At 41.3% G+C, this 16,943-nt stretch overlaps 1 protein-coding gene across 1 annotated transcript in view; it reads right to left on the bottom strand.

The window, feature by feature from the left end:
• nrxn2b (neurexin 2b) overlaps nt 1–16,943 on the bottom strand; it is a 252,766-nt gene that overhangs the window by 124,943 nt on the left and 110,880 nt on the right. The window contains exon 5 of the mRNA XM_079462581.1: nt 13,577–13,594. Coding sequence (XP_079318707.1) covers nt 13,577–13,594 — 18 coding nt within the window. The remainder of the gene's footprint in view (nt 1–13,576; nt 13,595–16,943) is intronic.

Genomic DNA, 16,943 nt, shown 5'->3' with positions numbered 1-16,943 from the left:
TCATCTTCAGCTAAGAATCTTGGCTTTATATTCGATAGTACTCTGTCATTTGAGAACCAGGTCGCCAACACCTGTAAAATTGCGTTTTTCCATCTAAAAAATATATCTAAACTACGTAATATGCTGTCACCATCAGATGCAGAGAAGCTTATACATGCCTTTATGACATCAAGACTAGATTACTGTAATGCACTATTAGGTGGTTGCCCTGCAGGCCTATTACAAAAACTCCAACTGGTCCAAAATGCGGCAGCTCGAGTTCTTAAACGTTCAAAAAAGTATGAGCATATAAGTCCGGTTCTGTCAACCTTGCACTGGTTAAACTTTAAAATCTTGCTTACTACCTATAACGCCCTGCATGGTTTAGCTCCTCACTCCTTGAGTGAACTTCTCACGTATTACAGTCCATCACGTGCACTACGCTCTCATGCGTCAGGTCAGTTGGTAATACCTAGAATTTCAAAATCAAGTGCAGGCGGCAGATCCTTTTCCTATCTAGCGCCTAAACTTTGGAACAGTCTTCCCTGCACTGTCCGGGAGGCAGACACACTCTGTCAGTTTAAATCTAGACTAAAGACGCATCTTTTTAATCTTGCATACACTACACTATCATAATATATATATTTCAAAGATCTAGGCTGCACTAGTTAGATCAACCAGGAACACTTCCAATAACAACTGATGCATTTGTTGCATCAAAGAGTCCAGAACAGTACTCTACTCTCAGCCAGTCTTGTCTCATTGTTCCAAGGTTACTAGAGCGGGCAGAATGCAGTCCAAGGTTACCGGAGCGGGCAGTGTCATGATTCCGCTATCATGTCACGTTTATTCTTTGTCTTGCAGCGGAGTCATGGCATAGCCTTAGGTTTTGTTTGAGAAAAACATGGCTTTGTTTTGATTCTGACTTGCCATGTGCTTTCAGTGTTTCCCGCCCTTTTGTCTCGTTAACCTTCCCTGAGTGTTTCAGTACCCGCACCTGACCCTTGTTAATTATCCTTTGTCTGTCTCCCTTTAAAGCATCCTCGTGTTCATTGTCCTGTGCTCGTTCATTGTATTTTGTACCTTGTTCTTGTTACCTCGTGTTTTTGGTGAGTTAGTTTAGTCTTGTCCTTAGTGTTTATGTTCCTAGGTTAGTTAGTCCGTGTCCTGTTTGTAACTATTGTTTATCCTGTCTTGTTTTACCCCCCTCGTGGGTTTTTGTTTTCTGTTTTATCATATAATAAATAATTGTTAACCCCGTCATCCTCGTGTCTGCCTGCATGTGGGTTCTCCCCACACAATTCACGACAGAATGAACGAGCCTCAACCGAACCCAGCAGGCAGTATGGACACGGGAGACCGTGTCAAGGAGGCGCACCTCCTTTTTGGCCTCCACCAGGGAAACTCCAGGATTTGGGACTTCGCCGACCACTTCCTGGGAACCGCCAAGCGAGGCTGCTTCTCTGAGGAGGAATTGAAGGCGATATTCAACCGCTGCCTCGCAGAACCACTCTCCCAGTCGGAGATGAGGAGGCTGAGACCCCTGGGTTTCACAGATCTGGTCAGCTGGATTTAGGATCGGGATTCGCCCAGGGTCTCAAACTATCTCAACTCCTTGGACTCGGCCCCTAAGGGTCGGGTTTTGCAAATCGGGGCCGTGTGCCTCTCCTCACCCTCTGCTCCCTTCGACGACTCTAGCACGGAGCTAGTCGAGCTCCCCACCGCTTCTCCGCAGCCGGCTACACCCACCGTGAGCCGGTCAAAGAAAGGGAAGCCGAGGAGGGGTGTATTGTCCAGCCCGAAGCTCCAGCCGGTAGAGAACACCGGGACTCAGCCCAAATATTTTTTGGGGGGGCGCCATACAGGCAGGAGGGCCCGATCGTCCAGCTGGCCTCCTGAGGTCTCAAGTCCGGTGGTCTCAAGTCCAGTGGTCTCAAGTCAAGTGCCAAGTCCGGTGGTCTCAAGTCAAGTGCCAAGTCCGGTGGTCTCAAGTCAAGTGCCAAGTCCGGTGGTCTCAAGTCAAGTGCCAAGTCAGGTGGTTTCAAGTCAAGTGCCAAGTCCGGTGATCTCAAGTCAAGTGCCAAGTCCGGTGGTCTCAAGTCAAGTGCCAAGTCCGGTGGTCTCAAGTCAAGTGCCAAGTCCGGTGGTCTCAAGTCAAGTGCCAAGTCCGGTGGTCTCAAGTCAAGTGCCAAGTCCGGTGGTCTCAAGTCAAGTTCCAAGTCAGGTGGTCTCAAGTCAAGTGCCAAGTCCGGTGGTCTCAAGTCAAGTGCCAAGTCCGGTGGTCTCAAGTCAAGTGCCAAGTCCGGTGGTCTCAAGTCAAGTGCCAGGTCCGGTGGTCCCAAGTCAAGATTTAGGCTGCACTAGTTAGATCAACCAGGAACACTTCCAATAACAACTGATGCATTCGTTGCATCAAAGAGTCCAGAACAGTACTCTACTCTCAGCCACTCTTGTCTCATTGTTCCAAGGTTACTAGAGCGGGCAGAATGCAGTCCAAGGTTACCGGAGCGGGCAGGGCGCAATCTATACCCAGACCTGACAAATGCTTTGATGATAAAGCTGGACGAAGGACGTGGCGACTCTACAAAACTTTAGCCGCTATTAGATTATTTATGATAATCTTAAATCTAACTTTTTTTATTTTGCCTTGTTGTGCAAGCGCTGTCGAGCTTTTGCAGAGGCAGCAGTTTTTGCCAGGGGGAACTGGAACTAGAATTTTATAGTCTTATTTAATTAACACTGCATAAAGGAATTTATTGTGTGTCTGATATTTGACCTGTGTTTTGACTTCCATAACCTTTTATGTTGAGCTTATATTCACAGCTGCTTTGTAACAATGAAAATTTGAAAAAACGCTATATAAATAGAGCTGACTTGACTTGATGAAGTAGTCTACTGAACTGTTACCCATCTTGTAACTATAAGCAGTCTGCCATTGACAATGTACAGACCCAGTTGTGTACGACACAAATGGAGAAGTTGTAATCCGTTAGTTTGGTGGATGGGAGGATGAATTCTCTGTAATTTGTAGGGCGACCAGTGGGTCCGTCTCCTCTGCTCCATGTCTCCTGCAGGATGACAATGTCTGAGTTTTTAGTTTCTGAGGTAAAGTCTATGTTTTTGCTATTTAGACCAAAAGCAAATGACCTCAGGCCTTGAATATTCCAACATGATATAGTAAATGCTTTGTTATCCATAAGGTGTTATTTAAATTAGCGGGTTTTGTCTTAAGACAGTAGGTGTGAGCAGATCAGGTTCAGCATCTGGTGGATGTCTTTCAGCTCGGCTGTCTGAGCTTGTGCAGATGTTGGTGTGGGGTTTCTGCTCACTGTCTGGGCATAGCTGAGGCTGCCCGGGGTCTGCTGCGTGTGCTGGGTCTAGGCAGCAGGGATGATGTTCTCATCTGCTGACTGTTGTGATGGTAGGTGAGTGGTTATGGTCTTTGGGTGTTTGTAGGTACTGTGTGTTTCATCCCTGTTCTAGTTGGATGCTGTCTTGCTCTGTTGTTTGAAGTAGTGGTGTTGGTGCTGCGGTTTAGAGTAACATCTTTTAGTCTCTTTGCAAAGACAGGGACAGTTGCTCTGTACAGGTGCACATGGTCATAAAGGCATGTGAGGTCCAGGGTAGGGTGATGTGCCAGGTGCACTTGAGTTTTTAGTGCACAGGTTCTTGAGAGGGATGCATTTACTCGTTGAATTTTGTCTATGTGGAAGTCTTTCCGTGGCAACAGTGTGGACACTGCAATTTTAGCATTTGGGAAGGTGGATGTGGTTTTCTCGATCACTCTCTGTAGTGATGTGGCCAGTCTTACCTGTTGTGCTCTCAGGTCGTTTGTGCCAGTGTGGATTATTATGTGTTTCTGTGATCCTAGTTTTTCCTCATTTAGCAGCTTTAGGGCGCTGTGAGTATTTGGGCACCAGAGTTTGGCCACCCTGTGTTTAGGGAAGAGCTTATTTTCAGCTATAAATTTCCCATTTTAGTCTATTAGAAGGACAATGTCTGGTTTTGGTGTGTCCCCTGTGGGTGTTGGGGCGTTGTCTGATTCTTCAGTTGGTTGTGTGCTGGGTAGGGGGCATGGTGGGGAAAGAAGGTTTTGGCTGGGTTGTTCCTCTGGGTTCTGAGGGCTGTGGTCAGTTTGAATGGTGACCTGTTGTACTGGGTCCTTTGTTGAGTTTAGGTCTTTGGAGTAGGTATCTTTTACTTGCTTCATTTCACCTATCTCCTCCCTTAGCGCCGTTAACTGTGCCCAGTGACTCTCTGTCTGCTGTGAGAGCTGGGATTCCAGAGATGCCAGCTGAACATTTAGTCTCTCCCTCTCTTGCTGCAGATGTTTGACATTGGCCTGCAGTAAATACAGTTCTTTCTTGATGTCATCTTTCTCTTTTTGTTTGGCTCTGGGGATGTTGCTGGTTTGTTCTTTACTTGGTGTTGTTTGCAGAGAAAGAGTTATTTCTCAGAGCTGTACCAGCTCCCCCTCCAGGGCTGTGAATCTCTCTCTCATATCCATATAGTGCGAGTGTGAATTGGTGTCGTTAGTTTGTTCTGTATTGGGGGGTCTTTCTTCTCTAGCTGCTTGTCTGAAGCTGGGGTTCTATCTGGTTCTTCTGGAGTGGTGGGTTGCTCATTGTTGGGTTCTAGTTGAGACCTTTCTTTGATCCTCTGGAAGTTTTCTTCAAATAGTCCTTGGAGGCTTTTCACTACCACTATCACCGTTGATTTGTATATGTTAGCGTTGATAGTTGTTATGTCATCCTCATTTTTTTCATTTTTAGCTGGAAACCCCCACAGATGCCTTTTCTTTCGGCATTTTGGGAATTCCGAGATGATGGCTTTGTGCCATGTATGAGGTCGGCTGGTGTAGAAAATCAGATTGCTGGTGCTGCCATCTTTATGAATGTCTGCAAATAAGGTCTCTGGGTTTTCTGTAAGTTTCTTGTTTTTGAAAACTTTCCGTGCTGTATCATTTGAAATCTCCTTTGGGTAGTGTAGGGGAATGGCCTCAATGCATTAGGGTTGTGCAGCCATTGTCATATGGGCCATTTGCACCTGTGTGGGTGTTGGTTGAGAATCTCCTTTTGTTTAGGTCCAGTCGTTTTCTCACCTTCCAAATTACCCGTTTAAGGCGTTGATAATGCAGTAAAGCAGATATGGTATCTTTAGTAACACTGTTGTCTCTCTCTCTCAAGATTCAAGATTCAAGATTCAAAAAAGCTTTATTGGCATGATAAAAAAGTGTTTTACATTGCCAAAGCAGGAAGATTAAATATAAACATTCTGTATAAAATAAAATAAGAGTATCCTATATAAGAAACAATATGTACACATCAATACAGACATAAAAGTGCAAAGTATTGACAAAAGTTCTTAGTGAAAGTGACAGGATCCTGTCATAAGTGTCAGTTTGTGTGTGTTGTGTCAGTGTTGTGTGTGTTGTGTCAGTGTTGTGTTGTGTGTGTTGTGTTGTGTCAGTGTTGTGTGTGTTGTGTTGTGTTGTGTGTGTGTTGTGTTGTGTTGTGTCAGTGTTGTGTGTGTTGTGTTGTGTGTGTGTTGTGTCTGTGTTGTGTCTGTGTTGTGTCTGTGTTGTGTGTGTTGTGCTGGTTGTTCCTCTTCTGTCGTGACAGGACTTGACGTATCTCGCCGCCAGGTTTGAGCTGATGGGCTTTTCTCCCAGTATGTATGAGATCTTGTCCTGTTGTTGAAACTGGTTGAAGTCTTTGTGGAAGTTTGTGAACTGGGGGAAGAATGTTTCTCTGATGTCCGTATAGTTTGGACACGAGGTTAAGAAGTGCAGCTCTGTTTCCACTTGTCTCTGTGTGCAGTGTGGACACAGTCGCTCTTCTCTTGGAGTCCATGTCTGTCTGTGTCGGCCCGTCTCCACAGTGAGCTTGTGTTCACTGAGTCTGTACATGGTCAACACTTTTCTTAGTTTAGGGTCTGATACGCTTTTGAGGTATTCTGCCGCTTTATATTCTCTGTTTAATGACCGATAGCATTCAAGTTTACTTTGCTGAGCTGTTGCTTCTGTCCAGTGTTTGAGATATTTTTCTTTTTGTGTTTTTATCATTTGGTTAATTCTGGCTGGAGTTTGGGGTTCAGTTGGACACGTTTGGGGTTTTAGAGTTAGTTCTGAGATCAGTTGGATGAGACAACTTTTCTCTGGGTTCAGCTCCTGGTGACGTAAGGTTTTGTGATGGAGTGATTCTGTATCGCTGTTCTTAAGGTGGTTATAGAATTTAATCGCTCTTTTTTGTATTTTAATTATTAGAGGATATAGTCCTAATTCTGCTCTGCAGGCGTTGTTTGGGGTTTTGCGTTGTACCCGTAGAATGTTTTTACACATTTCTGTTTGCAGAGTCTCAGTTGGGTGTTTGTCCCATTTGGAGAACTCTTGGTTGGTGAGGGGACCCCAAACCTCACATCCATAAAGTGCTATTGGTTCTATAACGGATTGGATTATTTTAAGCCAAATTCCAGCTGGGATGTCGATTTTTATATTCCTTTTGATAGCGTAAAAAGCTCTTCGTGCCTTGTCTCTCAGGTCGTTCACTGCCTTGTTTAAGTTTCCGGTGTTACTGATGTTTATACCGAGATATGTGTAGTTTTGGGTTTGCTCTAAAGGCACGTTGTTGAGTTTAAAGTTGTGATGTTGGTTTTGTCGACTATGCCTTTTCTGGAATATCATAACTTTGGTCTTTTTAAGGTTCACTGATAGCGCCCATGTTTGACAGAAAGTGTGCAGGATGTCTAGATGTTGCTGTAGACCCTCTTTTGTGGGTGACAGCAGCACCAGATCATCTGCAAACAGAAGGCATTTCACTTCAGTGTCTAGTAGGATGGGACCGGGTGCTGGTGACTGTTCTAAAGCTCGAGCTAATTCATTAATGTAGATGTTAAATAGAGTAGGACTCAGACTACAGCCCTGTCTTACTCCACGACTCTGGGAGAGGAAGTCTGTGTGCTTGTTGCCTATTTTAACTGCAAATTTGTTATCCGTGTACATTGATTTGATGATGTCGTAGGTTTTTCCTCCAATGCCGCATTGAATAAGCTGAAAGAAAAGCCCCTCATGCCAGATTGAGTCAAAAGCTTTTTTAAAGTCAACAAAGCATGAGAAGAGTTTTCCTTTATTTTGGTTAATTTCTTGGTCGATTAGAGTATGAAGGGTATAAATATGATCTGATGTGCGGTATTTTGGTTGGAAACCGATTTGGCATTTTCTCAGAATGTTTCTGTCATTTAGAAAGTTGGTGAGTCGGCTGTTTAGGATGTTACAGAATAGTTTACCTAAGTTGCTGTTTACGCATATTCAGCGGTAGTTATTTGGGTCGAATTTGTCTCCGCTTTTATGGATTGGGGTAATAAGACCTCGGTTCCAGATGCTGGGGAATATACCTGTATTAAGGATGGTGTTTAACAGTTTGAGGATGGCAAGTTTGAATTTTTGGTCCGTGTTTTTAATCATCTCATTAAGAATGCCATCAATTCCGCTTGCTTTTCTGGATTTAAGTTTGCATATATTATCGCATAGTTCCTCTAGTGTAATTTGGTAATCTAAAGGGTTTTGGTAATCTTTAATAGTTGATTCTAGGGTGCTTAGTTTGTCTTCAAGGGTAGTTTGTTCGTGGTTGTTGTTTATATTACTAAAGAGGTTAGAGAAGTGGTTTATCCATACATCTCTGTTCTGAATGGGTAGTTCTTCATGGTGAGATTTATTAAGTGCGTTCCAATGTTCCCAGAAGCGGTTAGTTTCTAGAGATTGTTCAATTGCTCTTAGCTGATTTTGTATATCTTGTTTCTTTTTTGTCCTTAGGGTGTCTTTATATTCTTTAAGTTTTTCATGGTAGAGTTGGCGTGTGTTTACATTATCCGCATCTCTGTGTTTCCGATTTGACAGAATTCGTACTTCTTTTCTAAGGTTTTTACACTCATTGTCGAACCATTTCTCATTGGCAGGTCTCTTTTTTGTTTTCGTATTTGTTGATTTTAGGTTGGCTAGTGTTGCAGATATTGTAAATATATTGTTAATTCTGTCTTCTGCTAAGTTTACGCCTTCGTTATTGTGTGGAAATGGCGTATCTAGGAATTTATTAAGTAGGTTTTGAATTTTTGGTTCACATATTACGCTTTGGTATATATCTTCACTATTTTGTTTCCATCTGTATGCGTGTTTAAGGCTATGGAGTTGAGTTTGATTTGGTGCCTCAGTGTTAGGTTTAGATCTGTTTAGGTAAAGAGTAATTTTACTGTGGTCTGATAAGGGGGTTAGTGTGCTAACCGTAAACGCTCTGAGAGAATTTGGATTTAGATCGGTGATGAAGTAGTCTACTGAACTGTTACCCATCTTGGAACTATAAGTATACCTATCATATGAGTCTCCGCGCAGTCTGCCATTGACTATGTACAGACCCAGTGTACGACACAGATGGAGAAGTTGTAATCCGTTTTTGTTTGTAGTTTTGTCATAGTTGAGTCTTTTTGTTTGCGTAGGTGGAGGAAAGACGTCTGCTCCTGGAATGTGTTTGTCTCCCTGGGAGTGAAGTGTGTCTGTCTCTCTCTCTCTCTCTCTCTCTCTCTCTCTCTCTCTCTCTCTCTCTCTCTCTCTCTCTCTCTCTCTCTCTCTCTCTCTCTCTCTGCTGAAGTCAAGGGGGGGTCTAATGGACTTGTTAATTTTCTGGCCAAGGGGAGCACAGATTTCTCAGCAAACTGTCTTGGTGCAACAGTAATGACTGAGGCAAATGAAATAACTGCTAATTACAGCACACACACGCACGCACGCACAGATATATATAATTAGATGCCGTATAAGCATCTCCTTCCATGTGTCTCTGTACGTTGGTTTGTGGTTGGCCTGTTTTGCTAAGTCTGCTGTCTTCCCATGGAATTGTGTAGATTAGGAGTGGTATGGAAGCACGTATCTGGCAACCTGCGCAAGTCCATCTTAAAAAACTCAAGAGCAAGCTAAAATCCAAACATTATATCTGCCACACTAACACAATCCCATTTTTTGAGGGTGCAATGTTCCAGCAAACGGCAACAATAGCAACATGATTCATTGACATCAATTCACTGTCAGTCTCTCTGTCTGTCTGTCTGTCTGTCTCTCTCTCTCTCTCTCTCTCTCTCTCTCTCTCTCTCTCTCTCTCTCTCTCTCTCTCTCTGTGTATGTGTGTGTGTGTAAAGTGACTCCTGTAAATGTAGTTTTGGAATATTTTAATGGATAATATAATGAGAGTATCTGGTGGTGTAAACCTCATTTCTCACAATTCGACACACGTTTACAAGCCGCTAAGCATCCACAGCCAGTCTGGACACATTTAAACAGCTCAACACACACACACAGAGCTACTATCAGTGCCTAACATGTGTGTGTGTGCCATCATATCAGTGCAAGCGAAAGATAAACCAGGTAATATCTGTAAATTCACTAGACATTCACTGACAGTGTGTTTATGTTGCCGTCTATGTAGGGCAACTAACTAGTGTTTATAAAAGAGCAAGATCTTTGATCTGTGTGTGGCTTAATTCATTCAGAGAAATCACAGCAGCTCTCAGCGAACAATCTCTTCTTTATGTCTCTGTCTCTCTGTCTTGATCTCAGAGGCTTAAAGCATTTGGTGAGACGTGTAGTGGATAAGCTGCAATAATTTCATGAACTACATCTCCCATAATTCCTCTGGAGAAGTTGTGAAATCCCACTCGAGCAGCAGGCTGTGTGAAGTATTCGCCCAACAAGTATCTCTTGTTTCTCCTTCTGACACACGGCTACTGGATAAACACTAAATGAACCCATGAGACCTTCTGCTCAAACCTCTTTCAGTGTTCCGTACGGTCTGTAACTTTAACAGATGATATAGCACACTAAAGAAGGTATCAATCTTGCCATAAAATACTGTATATAGATTTCATATTTGAAAAACCAGCAAAACAATCAAAATTACAGTGTTTTACAATCACTTTGTTACTATTTTCAGAACCTTGATGTCATTTTTCACAACTCTAGACACAAAACTCACAACCAATGATCAAAATTCAAATTTTTTAAAACTCTAACCCTTTTCTTAAATGCTTGGATACAATACACATAAAACTTAGACACAACTTAAAATCAAAGTACTACTATTTCAAAAGGCAATTCACACATTACATTTCAAATGAGTGTCTATTCATTTCCTTACAATCATCAAACTATACAATTGATAGTTTATAGTCAACTGCTCAAAATGATAAGCAACTGTTGCGTTACTCTTAATGCATAGTTGTATGGAAACAGACAAACAATCTTCATTGTTTACTGTAAATCATGAAAGTTTCAACATAACGAGATTCATTGTCACCAATTAGCGTGGAGCATGAACCAATTAGACTACAATATCGGCATGATCGCGTTGTCTTTGCAATGTGATTATTGACGGACAGTTGTTCATTAAATATGACTCCGAGGTTCCTGGCTGATTCGGAAGGAGGGATAGTGGACTTGCCAAGCTGGATGGTGAGATCTCGTTGGACCGTGGGGTGTGCCGGAAACACGAGAAGTTCTGTCAGTACTGCACTGTATAGATGCAAGGTTTATGATAGGCACCCTCATGAACAAGTCACTCTCCTCCAGGCCATGGATGATGCCTGCAATGACATCACAGCAGACCAGTGCCATGCCCGAAGGTTTTGCTAATGAAAACATCCATTGTGATGTAGATGAGAACACAGAGTTGATTACAATGTAGAAGAACCGTAATCACTCCTGTTTTGTTTCTTACAGTACAAGCAAGCAAGTTGAGGAACACTGCATTTGATGTTTTACAGTACTGTCTTGTCTTTTCTATTTCATAGCTAATTATTTTTGCTTTGATTCAAATAAACTAATGTTGTGATTGTACTGTAGTGTTTTGCATCAATATATTACAAACTTTGTTCAATGATCCTATTCCTATCTAGCGCCTAAACTTTGGAACAGTCTTCACTGCACTGTCCGGGAGGCAGACACACTCTGTCAGTTTAAATCTAGACTAAAGTCGCATCTTTTTAATCTTGCATACACTACACTATCATAATATATATATTTCAAAGATCTAGGCTGCACTAGTTAGATCAACTGGAACCAGGGACACTTCCAATAACAACTGATGCATTTGTTGCATCAAAGAGTGCAGAACAGTACTCTACTCTCAACCAGTCTTGTCTCATTGTTCCAAGGTTACTAGAGCGGGCAGGACGCAGTCCAAGGTTACCGGAGCGGGCAGGGCGTAATCCATACCCAGACCTGACAAATGCTGTGATGATAGAGCTGGACAAAGGATGTGGCGACCTCTACAAAACTTCAGCCGCTATTAGATTATTAATAATCATTTTAAATCTAACTTTTTTTATTTTGCCTTGTTGTGCAAGCACTGTCGAGCTTGTGCAGAGGCTGCAGTTTTTGCCAGAGAGGAACTGGAATCCCCTGGTTAGGCCTGGTTTCCCTCTGAGGTTTTTTTCTCCTCCAATGGAGTTTTGGGTTCCTCGCCACCGTTTACATACTGTTTTGCACTGGTTGCCTGGCCGGGGGGGCTGCTAGAATTTTATAGTCTTATTTAACTAACACTGCATATAGGAATTTATTGTGTATCTGATATTTGACCTGTGTTTTGACTTGCCTAACCTGCAAAAAATGTTCATTCAGCTGACCTGATCCAAATAATGCAGAGACTCCACTTCTTTACTGTGAACCATTAGAACAATACAAACAAAAAGCGCTTTACACCCAAAAACAGCCGACACTAATCCAGAATTCAGTCAATACAAATCAATTCTGGGATAACTGGTACAAACGGAAGAATATGCAATTCAAAACACTCTAGACCTTGAAAATGAACATTATGGCACATTATGTTTAATTCTCTTGAATTTTAGGGTTATTGTATGTATTGTGTTTTATGTTTGTGCTCTGGCAATATTATTGTAACACACAATCATGCTAATAACAGACAACAAACAAGAAGTTTTGTGTGGAATTGTGTAAGTAACCAACATAGCCACACAACCTTCATCTCTCTGTGTGTGTGTGTGTGTGTGAGAGAGAGAGTGCGTGTCGTAACCCTAAACAATCCAATAGTAAAGCTTGTGAGAAAATGGCTCTGCCATAATAGTCATACAACTCCAGATATTATTTTTCAGTTGTGCGGAGACGGAGGTCTCAGTGTCCCAACCATCGAATGGATGTATACTTCATCCAGAATCGGCCATCTCCTCAACATGCTCAATAACAGCGACACATCTGTCAGAGAGTTGGCACGTCAATCACTTTTTCTACATCTACAACAGCACAAGACACCGACCGCCACGCACAATGATCATCAGTTTCTGGGATTCAAATTAAAAACAATTGGAAATTTGGATATTAAAGCAACTGGGTTTGGCATACGCTCTGATTGGCTGGCCTTAAATTATTTCTGCCAGCGTACAGGACTGCAGCTCTCTTGGCAGGGACCTGATGGGGCTGTAGTCGCCCTTAATGAGAACATAATAACAGACCCGCATATTTCTACTCTAGTGGTACTCAAAACTGAAAGTGAACCTTGTCAACTACTGACCGACAATGTAAGAGCCTCACTTCTCCACCTCAAAAGAACCCAAAATGTCCAGCACTGAATGCGCATGAAACTACAGGGAAAATGAGCATTACTCCAATCAGCTGATAATTCAGTATCTCATTCTGCCTTGAGCAATTCTGCAATTTCAGAGGAGATTCAAGCTATGATCAAAGCACGACTACAATGTCTTCCAACTATGTACTATCTGTCAGCGTGGTCTCGATCAAAGTACAAACCCTTTGCCTGTTTCACCAAAATCAACAGGACAAAGAATCAGTTGCTCACATCTTCAACGGATGCTGCTGTAACACAGGACTGTATGTGTCCCGACACGATTACCTGCTTGATTTGATCGTAAAGGATTCAAAAACGAGACATTACAAATTGTTATAACAAAAATTGTTATAACAAACTGCTGTCAAATTGGACTGGTTACATCACAACACAACATAGTTGACGGAGACTATTTTAAAAACATTACGAATACTCCTAACATTGTGATTGTAAACAAGGCTTTGTAACCTGTATTTGTCATTGAGGTTTGTTGTTGTTTTGATCTGTTATTTGGAGACCTGTTATCTTTCCAAACTACTGAAATATCAGCCATTGGTTGAAGCTATTCATCAAGTTGACTATGGTTTTAAGTGAATCACTTTAGCATTTGGAAGTGTAGGTCATGTGCATAAGAATGTGATCAGTGGACTACAGAAAAAGAAGGCAAAGAAACTCACAAAATGTTGTTCAGTCATTATAGGAAGTATGCAAATATGGAAAGGAAGATGTTTTGTCAATCCTTAAATTGTAAAATGTTACGAATATGAGCAATTGTGAAATAGTTAGCCATGAGTACCTGTCATCTTGCAAACTGACTTCCCAGGATTTTATGATTCTGTTATTGTAGCTTGTCTTTGGATCCAAATAAAAGAAGAACATGTGCGTGTGTGTTGTAACATCAGAAGAAAAGCATTTGACATCAATGTCATAACCTGCAATATTTTCATAAACATTCCTGGAAGAAACATGTGACTTACCCACTTGAGACGAATCACCTACAGAACAGAGAGAGAGAGAGAGAGAGAGAGAGAGAGAGAGAGAGAGAGAGAGAGAGAGAGAGAGCGAGAGAATAACTTTAGATGTTACTCACATCATCATTTCATCAGAAGAGTATTTAAATGTTGGCATTGACTTTTCTCAAATCACTGTCATTTTGAAATTATGTTTCTACAGAACAAGTTTCTCTCATTACTGTTTTGGTTAATGAAAGAATACAAGAAATCAGACATCAATGATCAGACAGAGAAAATGTCACATGTGTGTTCTTACAGGAGTTTGAAGTGACTCAGAATATGAGCAGAAACACACACATCCAGTTATGGAGGGTAGTGAACACACGGAATACAGTTAAACAGCATAAACAAACCAAATCACAAAGATTTCTAGCAATGCGTTACCATTATACTAAAAAACATCCTGTATAGTGTACAATGTTTGTATAATGCAAGTGAGCTGTACAACTAACAATTTGCTGGTCAAAAAAATATTTTCAAGTGCACCAAATGACATCTGTAGCAGCAGGACGTATGACCAATCTTAAACTCATACGCAAATATTAAACAAACTATTATTTTGCAACTTTAAAATACAACTAAAGAAAAAATGCTTTCCTAATGTTATATATATATATATATAACAGACAAATATATCTAGCAAACAACAATGAGGTCAACACAACCATTCATTAAAATACAGTGATTGTTTCATTGCATCTTCATAGAGGGCAGTTAGTTATTAAATAAAAATGTTTTATCATGGTCTGTAGAATACTGGATTCTGATTGGCTGGAAGGGGGGGCATTAAAACTCTTTAACACACATGGAGCTCCGATCCGTTTGATTACACATGAAATTAACTAACAAAATAACTGATATTTTCACCTGTTTGATCAAAAATGACACTGTAAACATCGATGACAGCTTTAACTTGGCAAATGACCATGGTTCGCTTCGCGTTGGGTGGTTCTTCGCCTCCACGTTGTGCATCAAAATCATTTTAATGCATATCCAGTTCATTTTACACCATAAAATCCTTTACTGCACGGCTAGCCGTGGATAATCCCTTACGTAATTGACTCACCCCGGACCACCTTGAGATCTGAGGCCATTCAATCCTTAGGTGCCATGTCGTTGAAAGTTCAAAAAGCACATACAAGCAACATAAAAATAACAAGAGAGGCTCCTGACGACATGTTTATGTCTTTTGAAGTGAATCCATCGTTCTGTGCAATAATTATTTAATAGTAGAGGAAATCTAGAGCTTCTGCCTTTGAAACTTCAGACAAAAATCAATCACACTCAAGGGGCCCTATTTTCAGGATCTAAGCTCATGGTTTAAAGCACATGGCGCAGGTGCACTCACGGTGTGTCCGAATCCACTTTTGCTTCTTGATTCACGTAATGATTAATGGGTGTGTTTTGGGCGTGACATGCAAAAAAACAATCAGAGTCTCATCTTCCATTCCCTTTAAGCACCATGACGGATTCGCTATTTACACGACGGAATTGGTAAGAGCAATACTTCTCCAGAGAGGAAACACATCTCCTTATGCGAGAGGTTAAAGAGTGCAAGCAGACCATCTACATGACAAGCCAGAGTTTTATCTTTATAATAATAAGCAGAATGTACGAGTGCTGTGCACCCGCCAATAGGCGCATATTCCTAACGTGCTCTTTAAACAACTCAACAAATATTGCGCCATTGACTTTAGAGCAGGTTTGAGTTGGTCTATGGCACAGTCAGTTTTCAGTTCCTCAAAATAGCAATGTGCCTGAGCACACCTTTTTTATAGACCAACACACCAATGGGCGCAAGAATGAGCGCAAATGCATTTGCTATTAAAACAAGATTGGTAATTGTTTTTTTCATCATATAGCCGTTTGGATCACACTTGGTAAAGTGAGTAACGTTAATAAAAAAAAGCCATTTTCTCGTTCGCATATTTCAATTCAAAAATTGCGAATTTCACCAAAAAGCGTCTTGTGTACATTTAAATTTAGTCATTTGGCAGATGCTTTTATCCAAAGCGACTTACATTGCATTATCCTCTACATTTATACATAGGTATCTGCAATCCCCTGGGATCCAACACACAACCTTGCGTTGTTGACAACTTTCTACAGATAATGTACAAATAAAAATTATTTGACAAAACATATGTAATATTAAGACTCAATGTGATAGGACAGTATGTCTGAATGTTTGACTGCAGTGTGTCCTTTAAAACAAGAGTTTCATCAGAAATGAGTGACATACAGTGTGTCTCGCTCATGTTTCTTCACTTCTGAAAATATCCCGTCATAAACCTGCTGAGATTTGAATTAGAGAAACATTAAATTACTATAAATAACATTTACTGATTAACTAAAACTCAGAGACCAACAGCTGTTTCACAAGAACACATTCACGAGGGTGGAATGATGCCGCTCTCTTATCACATTCTTGCTGCATCAGTACTAGTCCATATAAATCATTCACTTTTATTACAACACATAACTCACATATTACTATTACAAAGCTATTAAACTAACAATGAGTCCAACACATAAGTCATTTCACCACACTGAAGCCTGATATTTACTTCTGCGACGGACATACGCCGTAACATCTACACTGCAGGCTACGTGTCGGTTTTCTTATTTATGCTTCTGCGTCGTTGTCCTGCATCATTCAGTTGTTCTACGGTCAGTGTTTAAGTGGAACAGCAGACTGTTGAATTATTGAGATTTTTCATGTCAATGATGACATCATCAGGAATCAATATGAGCACTGGTGGAGTTAGTGTGATGCAGGACGGTCAAACAGCATTCACAGCTCTCAAATGATGGAAATGTTTCACATCACACACCATATTATAGTTTATCAGCTGAGATCTCAAACACACGTGTGGAAACTTTAACACATCACTTGTCATTCTGGGATGTGTGAACTAGTTTATGAAATAGAGTTGATAATGAAATCACACATCTGTAACCTGAATCAGTCATGATAAAAAACACTAACATCTCTACAGACGCACACACACGCACATGCACACGCACACTATCATTGTAGGAAGATTTATTTTGTTCTGCTGAACACTTAAGAAGATATTTGGAAGAATGTAGGAAAGCAAACAGTTCTGGGGCACTTCTGACTACAACCTCTCACTCCAAACCCCTGATATTCATTCTGAAAGACACGCACACACACACACACGGACACACACACAAACACGCAGGGCATCCGTGTTTAGAAACATGCTGTACATGCGTGAACTCTACAGCGGTTGAGAGTCACAGGCTGCTGCTGCCGAGAGAAGAGACTGTTGCCTGGTAACCGTGACAGGCCGGAGGAAGAGTATGA

The sequence above is a fragment of the Barbatula barbatula genome (genome assembly GCF_947034865.1).
Source record: "Barbatula barbatula genome assembly, chromosome: 1".
In the NCBI taxonomy this organism is placed as follows: domain Eukaryota; kingdom Metazoa; phylum Chordata; class Actinopteri; order Cypriniformes; family Nemacheilidae; genus Barbatula; species Barbatula barbatula.
This window is presented reverse-complemented; position numbering and strand designations above follow the sequence as displayed.